The sequence below is a fragment of the Topomyia yanbarensis genome, chromosome 2 (genome assembly GCF_030247195.1).
Source record: "Topomyia yanbarensis strain Yona2022 chromosome 2, ASM3024719v1, whole genome shotgun sequence".
NCBI classification, from domain to species: Eukaryota; Metazoa; Arthropoda; class Insecta; order Diptera; family Culicidae; genus Topomyia; species Topomyia yanbarensis.
The window spans coordinates 68,813,484-68,822,534 of NC_080671.1; the positions used below are offsets into that span (position 1 = coordinate 68,813,484).

Consider the following 9,051-nt stretch of genomic DNA (forward strand, 5'->3'; position numbering starts at 1 on the left):
CTCGATGAGCGGATATATTGACACCCCCGAAGAGATACATTTGAAAGCCATAGTTCAGTTTATAACCCTTTTCGCGAGAAATTTCAGAGAACGGTCGTCGATACTGCAAAAATACTGCTGTATTTTCTCTGTTAGCGACTTGGATTATGGAACTCTAGCCTCATCAAAACATCAGTACTCTTCAAACATTCCTTGGGATTCCACGGAATGTAAAAGAGTACCTTATTCTAGTGCAGGCTATATGGTTCGACAATAAAACGGTAGTCCCCTACCTTCTCACTTATCTCCTCCAATTTCTATTTCAATCAGATACAGCTTTGTTCGTTATCTGTTCGTTAGCCAAAATCACTGAAACTGGGGACGAATGAGTTAGGAGGGATGTAAAGGAGATACCCGTGAAGATCTTTTAACAGATCATTCTTCAGCGCAATCGAAGTGACCTTTCTTTAACCTTGCTTGCACCCGATAAGTATTGAGACTCGAAGACTCTATACAATAAGCCCAAGCATTGTGGAAGAAGGCACCTCTGCGGTTGTGCTTCTTTTCTTTGATTTTGATTAATTTATTTCTCATTTTTTAGGATTTAGAAGGAGTACGTTTCTCGCAACTACCTTACCTGTTGTGGGAAGTGACTCAATGTTCGACTCCCCCAAAAACCCAAAAATGATCTACACGCATCAACGGTTTGATTAAAATGAGTAGGAATCTACAATTCAGAAAAGTCCACACAATTAAATCCAATTTTTTCTACTACTTAATCAAAATTGAATTATTACACAGTAGAACCGCAAGAGGTTGCTACATCTAGGCGTTCAAATGATAAAAGACGATGTAATTATGATCAGATAACGACGGTTCGAGCTCGTTGGGTACGAGCCAGTTCTCCAACTCATGCGTAATACAGTCAGAGCAGAGAGTTACATCTAACATCTCTTCTCTGCCAGATCGTGCAAATGTTTGGTGTTTTGCTACAATCAGTATATGCAAATTTGTGCTGCTTAAACAGTCCATCAATTCGAGGCCTCTCAAATTGATATCTGATACAACTCTATTGAAATCATCAGAAGGTGATGATTTATTATGTTTATGTTATTAACAGTCACATTGACTGTGACAGCACAAATATCACGAGTTTGAGCTAGCTTTGCAACATAGAAGTTTCCTTCATGGAAATATGGTTTTTGAACCAACGTATATTCTGAAGATTAATTTGGGCTACTCGAACCATGGCCGATCAGAGCATTGCACATTTCATCATCGGCACTTATTGTTCAGCTACTAGAAGGTACCAAACACGTTGGCTTATAATTGCCTATAGCGAACCCCGAAGTGGACATTAGTGACATGACCATCATTTGAATCTCACGATTTGCGAAAAAACGACCACTGTGTAAGAGATTCGCTTAACACAGTAAGGACAATACCCACGATACTCCGTGCACGACTGGCATATTTTAATCATTCCAGCCATTCAGTCCTCGGCATGGAGAAACACTTCGACTCAAGGACTGCTGTTTTAAGTCGCCTTTTACGACATGGGATCTGTAACCCAGTGGATCCAATCTTGGCTGAGATACTTCAACCTGCCGGATGCCACACGCCCTCTAGGCTGGTTTAGTCAGTACCACCTCCTAGTGGACCACAGACACATCTGTTGTTAGTCGCCTCTTACGACATGGGAACAGAAACCAGTGGGTCAATTCTCGGCTGAAATACTTCGAAAGATTTCAGCTCGCCGGATACCACACGGTTCCGCTTTGGGCGGAAGCAGCATTAGTGAAGATCTGTGGGTCGTATGCTGACACGGAAGGGGAACAAACGACGCGCACGTGAAACTGCTAGTGTATGCGTTATAAAAAAATAAGTTTGTCTGTACAGTTGATGCTTACTTTAGGCCGCTCAAAACTATTACATGACGAATTCCACGCCAACTCGAACAAATGTTGGCAGCACCCTCTCAGATTTTAATGAAGCTTTCTGTACATGAAAACTTTGTCACAAAAAGCCAATTTGCATACCTTGTTTTTCCAAAAATGATCTCGACTGTTTTTTGAAAAGGGTCAAACATTTTTAACTATTTTTTTTTCAAATGGAGTCTAAAAAGTCCTTGGAACAAAAGTATAGAAAAAATTCTTCAGCGACTTCTACACTGCAAAAAATCGGTTTTAAAAATTTAAAGTCGATTTTTAAAAAAAAAACCATCTTTGATTTGGATAAAAATTTGTTCCAAGATAGGTAATTATGTTCCCTACCTACCGTCAAAAATTCAAGTGTGGCACTTTTAGGGAAAAAGTTATTTGGAAAAAACTTTTCCTTGAAGCCCATACTTCGCAATTAAGGCCCCTGTTGGAGACTACACCATCAATCTCTACCTCCCGGGCGGATACATAGACAAGATACTTCTTCGTACACGGCCAAGTGGTATTTAGTTAAATCTCGCATATATCGAAGATGTTAAATGGCTCATCTTTGCCCTCATTCCAGTTTGTTATGAATATATACCAAACTCGTTACTGAAACTTTTTGCATGTATCAGGCAACTAGCAGTTGGGAAATTGGATTCTGAGATTATTATGACTTTCATTGGTATAGTTTTCGATAAAAATACACTGAAAAAATAAATTCAGTTTGGACAAGGAAAAGTTTTTTTTAATTACCTTTCTTTTCTTAAAAGTGCCCAACTTGAATTTTTGACGGTAGGCAGGGAAAATAATTACCTATCTTGGAACAAAATTTCGTCCAAATCAAAGATGTTTTTTTTTGTAAATCGACTTTAAATTTTTAAAATCGATTTTTTTCAGTGTAGGAGTTGGTGAAGAATTTTTTCAATATTTTTATTCAAAAATAGAACTAATTTTGTGAAAATCAATCCTACAACATTTTGTTGTGGGATTTGTCATTTTTGGACTATAGCCATTTGAAAAATATTGGTTAAAAACGTTTGACCCTTTTGAAAAGACAGTATAGATCACTTTTGGAAAAACAAAGTATGCAAAGTGGCTTTTTGTGACAAAGTCTTCATGTACAGAAAGTTTCATTAAAATTTGGGAGGGTGCTGTCAACTCTGAATACGATTTAGCGCGAAATTGATCATTTTAGAAAACAAATAGATTAAGGAATATTCCGTAAATATCATTTTACAACTCGATATACTCCATACACGTAGTATTCATGCCTGCAACAAAGTTGTTTTAAATGATAGTCTCAACAAATTCGCCAAAGACACGAGCTCCATATGTCTAAAATTTCAAAGATGACGGTTTCGGAATTATGCCATTTGGATAGTAAGTTCGATTTTCACCAAACCACCTTCAAACCGAATTTCTGGCTACGTCGCTGACTTCAAGTAAATAGAAACAAAGTAGTTCTATACTCGTCCACAAGAAACTTCTTCGAATACTGCCTCTTATAGTACATTGAAGACCCGATTTGATCAGCCCCCGATTTAGTCTGCCCCCGATTTTGTCAGCCTCATATGAAAATTTGTTTGATGGGCCTACTAGAGTCTAGAATTCGAGTAAATTCTTTCTTGAGCATGTTTTTCTTACCTTAATACTACGTTCACACTACGAGTTAAAACGTGTTTTAACGCTGTCTTGATGATATTTTTCTTGTTGCCAATTATTATAACGTGTTTTACTCTATAGTGTGAACATAGTACATATAAGAATGCAAATATGTAAAAATAAAAAAAATATTTTTTTTAAATTTTTTTGCTGGGAGACCCCCTTTATTATTCAGTGTGTCCCACATTAATAGGTACATCCCATTTTTTGAGGATATTTTTTTGAATTGCTTCGAACTACACCAAATTTTTAGTAGTTTTCAAGGAATTAATTTAACGACTTCTTTCATAATTTGGCGAACCTATTCCCATTCGTGCGGTAGTTTATGTTAAAAAGGTATCCTAAATTAATTGGCATACTTAAGGGTTTATATGTTGCAGATAGAGAAAATACAGAAATTTTCAGCTTTTTTCCTACACAATATTACAAAAGCTTAATAAACAACTTTCCCGAATAAGGTTGTAAAAATTATTAAAGTATTTGAAATTTTTTTAATAGATTTTCAGAGCAACGTGCGTTCAGTGCACTAACGCAAGTGACGGGAGTTTATCGAAGTTTCGTGAAAAAGAAAATTCCAGTAATAATGATGATTTTCCTTAACAGGTTTGGAGTTTTTTATTTGTTATTTGGGATTAGGATAATAATTTAAATCAATGATACTACTGGGAATGCACTTCAGAGGTAGCGTGATATCAAGAGCCGCAATTTCAGTTCTTAGTTACCAGTCGCGTTGGAAATTTGAGTAAACACTATTGAGAGTATGAAATATTTTCCGGACTTTTGGTTCAGTAAAACATATATAACCCCTTTAGGAAAATTCAGTTTTCTTTACACAATGTATTGAATGAACAATTTAGATATGTTGTTAGCAGAGCATTAGAAATAATTCCTTTGTATGTCTATTTTATAAGCTACTAGCTAATACCCATCGCGCGTTGCTGCGACTTTCAAACGAAATAGAAGAAGAATACAAATTGTTCCGAAGCGCTATTTGGTGGGCAGATAATGCCCAACCAATAGCACACAAACACTGTAACCGTTTGTTACAAAATCCTCTATTTGTTTTAAATATGTGCCTAAATGTTTAGTTGTACTGTCACGTCACTAAATGTAAAAGGGTTAATTATTAGTAGGGTTAGTAGTATAAAATGTGAATTATAAATTATTTGTTAATTGCTAAAATTAGGATTAGTAGGATTAGAATAAACGCACAAATTATTGTCATCACACTAAAACAACACAGTGGGTACAAGTGGGTGGTAAAAGTAACGAACACCAAACCGTATAACAGTTAACGAAAGGGGGAGGAAAGCTGTTATACGGCAGGCGAAAAATGGTAGCGCGACACACCCAAAGTTCGCCCCAAGAAAGCTGTGGAAAACCGCCAAAATGTTACGCTACCGAAGGCATAAAACATCCCTCTGCGGCCCCGCAGGAATCACAAGATATCTGGCGTTCGTGTGCTCGACACATTAAAAGGACCTTCTTTTGGTTTTTTTATAAAATTTTCCGTGCCTTGGGTGACTCGATCATCACCACCAGCAGCACACGATTCGGCCTAGCGAACCCTGGATGCTTGCTACGTCTAACCCGTGAAAGACCAGCGATCGTCCTCTGGCCTTGGGCCATAACCGCTAACCCACAGAACCCACATACGCTCACACACACAAGCAATAGTTAAATAAAAGTAAATAGTTTAAAGTTATAATATTCATTAATAAAACAGTTTTCCGAAGTTTAGATTCCATTTTCTATTTGTTTATTTCACAACCCAGTTTAGTCAAGAGATAGTACCCTGCACAGTTGTCCGCGAAACCCCTCCGATTACCCAGTAGTACGCCGACCCTGAGACCCAGTTCGAGGGGGCTCTTGCTACTGAGCTTTACCGGGATACACAGTAGAAGAGTTGCAACACGCTCCATAGCAAATGCCTACTATGTATAAATTTTGACGGTAATCGGTTATGCCGTTTGGGAGTCCATAAATCGTATGCATACAAACATTGACTTTTATATATATAGATAGATTTTTTCGTTTTTCCATTGATTTGGTTAAGCCTTTGAGATATCTAGCACTAATGTTGTATTATGCTGGTTTGAGCGATTCTCTGAGTCCCGCCACTATCCCATGTAGTATATGTTATCAAAAACAACGCGAAGCATCAAATTCTAAATGTTCTCAATCGATATAGTATCCGAAGAGAGTGATAAGGGCTATAAGAAATGTCTCATCACACTGTTAGGTGGAATAAAAGCGTTTTTAAATGTTCAATCTAAATTCTTGAAGCGAAAAAAAGAAAAAAAAATTCCGGGAGGACTGGGTTTCGTCAAATAAAAAAAAAGTTTAAAAATTTTAATAGTAACAATTTCAATAATATAATGAATATTAATAAACTGCCAACAATCCCGCGCTAGCTTAGTACTAGCTCTAAGTTAATGTCGGATTTTGATGAGACAGATTCCATAACTAATTAGGCTGTTGGAACAGGATTTGTTTCTGAACTGTTATTATATTGCAAATTTATAATAAATTTGAACATTTTCTAAAGAAATGAGAATCGATATCTAGTAATAGCCGGCACTCTCAGTGCGAACATTCTATTCCTCGGGCCTACGAGTAAAATAAGCATCACAACTCACTACTGTAGATGACTGGTTTTAAAGGTCCGATCTGCAGTCGAATAATTGGGAGATTTCATGGAACCATTTAATTCAACATAAAGTACGTGTATATAAATGAAAAAGTTAGGAAATTAAAAGATTTTGTGGATTGTTAGAAATTTTCGTCAAAAATTTCATGTCCCTCCAGTCTACATTTTGTTCATTTACTCCATTTTTATGTTAAATTGCCCCATAAAAAATTAAGACTTAAAAGTGTAATCTTCAGCCGTTTCGATTCCCAACCGCTTCCTAATCGCATCTTGTACTCGAGCGATGGCCAAACTGTTCGCGTGAGTCACTACCTGTGATTCTGAATCACCAGCCAGGATGCGTTTCCTACATTCTTCTGCCTCGAAGCGCAATCCAACACTGTTCTTCATAATACATTCAACATTAGAGCTGGGCAGCGGATAGAATCGAACTGTACCGTCGATGTCAGTCAGCTCGATAGGACAACAAAATTCATGCAACTGAAAAAGATGATCTGTCATTATCATTTTCCCCCCTTTGGTACAGAAAGTTTAGTTCGTACCTTTATAGATCCTTTCGAACCCGTTATAACAGCCACATTGGATAATTCTTTCACTGCACTAGTTTTGAACTTAGCCACGCCGCCGCTGGGGAAATGAAGATCAACGTTTGTTTCGGTGTAATCGTTATCAGCGTTCTGAATACATTTATTAACTACAATTTTATCTGGGGCCTCCTGGAAAGCCCACAGAGCCAGCTGAATGTTGTTAAAGCCCTTCTCAAAAACCGACCCTCCACCAAGCTGCCTTATCCGATTGCGTTCCATCTTAGACGCGGGTGAACCCAACTCGGCTATTATCTCTTTCACGTTGCCAAGATCTCCCTTTCGGATGCGCTCACGAACATGATTGTAGCTTGGGAAAAACCGTGACCAAATTGCTTCCATGCAAAATAGTTTCCTTTCGCGGGCATAGTTCAGCAAAGCTTTGCTTTGGCCTTCATTTACGCATAAAGGTTTTTCGCACAGGACGTGCTTCCCAGCTTCCAACATCTTCATGGCCACCTCATAGTGAACGCTGTTCACCGCACCAATGTAGACGATGTCTATGGCGAATTCGTTGATAAAATGAATGATATTAGTCAGTTGTGCAAACATACTGTGAAAAACCTCACCAATATGTGGATTCTTCGCCAATGCTTCGAAACCAACATAGAACGAAGGAATTCCGTGCAGCTCGGCGAACTTCTGGACACTGTCGCGGCCACTAGCTGCAACGGCAACGACCTTGTGGTCGCATTCGGGTAGCGTCGAAATGGCGCATACAAAATCGTGTACTACGGTTCCAGCAGTCACGACTCCCCACCGAAGAGGAGACATATGTTAAAAAATTATTTTCTAGAAATCTCGCTAAGATCGCACGTAAGTTTTCACTTTCACTCTGTGGCTTGACTAGGTCGTGTTTGCTATCTGATCTACTAAATAGATCGCATTTAGAACTAGCAGCACGACACGATCGGTTGCTTCCCTTCGTCGGCTGGTGTTGAATTGCGCCGAATGCACTTTTATTTATTATTATTCACTTTCGTTAGTCCGCTTTGAACTGTATCAAGAGCTTTCGCGGGTTCTTTCTCGTTTTTGAAACAACGGTGCCCCGTTGTTACTGAGCTGACAAGGTGGGTTGGTTAAGGATTAGCGGATAGAAAGAATCTTTCTGTGTCTGTTTCATATTCAGCAGAATACATAAAAGTTTTTTTTGACTTCTGTTTATTTGCAATTTGTTCGGTAACGGTTGAGCCGTGTTAGTGATACAATGCTGCTTTACTCTAGTATTAGTTATGTTACATTGCGCAATTACTAATGTGAAACTATAAATCCTAAAAGTGTAAGTTTTTTAATTATTTCTTTTCATAAATTAGAAATTATTGGGTTTAATGCTGAAATAATGGTTCGCAAAGGGGAATCTACTCTAAGAGAATCATAAATCGTATCAATTAAGAGATGAATTGTAGTCAACGCTGCTAGGTTGATTTTTTTATCTAGGTTTCTTTGTCATAAAACGTTCATTTGACACGGCATTTGCAAAAGCTTTTTTATGCCGGGGTTCCTTTTTGCCTTTGTCATATAAAGAAAGGCTATACAATCACTCCAAAAATTGAGGTCCGGAGGGCCGTGTATCATATACCATTCGATTCAGTTCGTCGAGTTCGCAAAATGTTTCTGTGTGTGTGTGTCAAATAATGTCACTCACCTATTTCCCAACAAATTCTGAACCGATTATCACAAACTGGATTTCAAATGAAATATATAATACTCCCATTGACTGCTATTGAATTTCATTCAGTTCTGACCTTTGGTTACGGAGTTACAGGTTGGTTGTTGCGGTCACATAGGAATTTCCCACATAAACCGGAACAATCATAATACCACATAGGTTAAAATCTACTGAAATGAACATCAAATTACTTCGATTCGCTGGACTAGATCACTGATGGCGAATCAAAGATTCTTGGAATATATTCTCCACTATCGATAATTCCAGACCCCATTCGGCGATGAGTGAACCGATTTTTACTAACATAGTCTTGAATCGAAGGTACAATATACAGTTGGGTGTTGAACCCTCCATCTGCCCCTCCCTGTCCTTTCTCTCAACTTTTCTTAAGTCTGTATTATCAGTGTACAAAACATAGATTAGCGCTTATAGAGTTTCAAGATATGAACTGTATGACTCGCGAGGATTTAGTTTACAAAACATTTTGTATTAGAAGAGAGTTATTTTCTGCATAACACATGTAAATATTACACGCAGTATTGCATACCAATCATTCGATAATTTATCCCTTCACTGCGCCTG

General features: G+C 37.9%; 1 protein-coding gene across 1 annotated transcript; it reads right to left on the minus strand.

Annotated features, from left to right (window-relative positions):
* Nucleotides 1-6,296: 6,296 nt before the first annotated feature.
* LOC131684052 (trans-1,2-dihydrobenzene-1,2-diol dehydrogenase-like) lies at nt 6,297-7,574 on the minus strand. The gene is made up of 3 exons (XM_058966576.1): nt 7,370-7,574; nt 6,759-7,300; nt 6,297-6,696 (listed from the first exon to the last, which is right to left on the minus strand). The coding sequence occupies exons 1-3, from the start codon at nt 7,572-7,574 to the stop codon at nt 6,427-6,429; spliced, it is 1,017 nt and encodes a 338-aa protein (XP_058822559.1). The 3' UTR covers nt 6,297-6,426.
* Nucleotides 7,575-9,051: the final 1,477 nt, after the last annotated feature.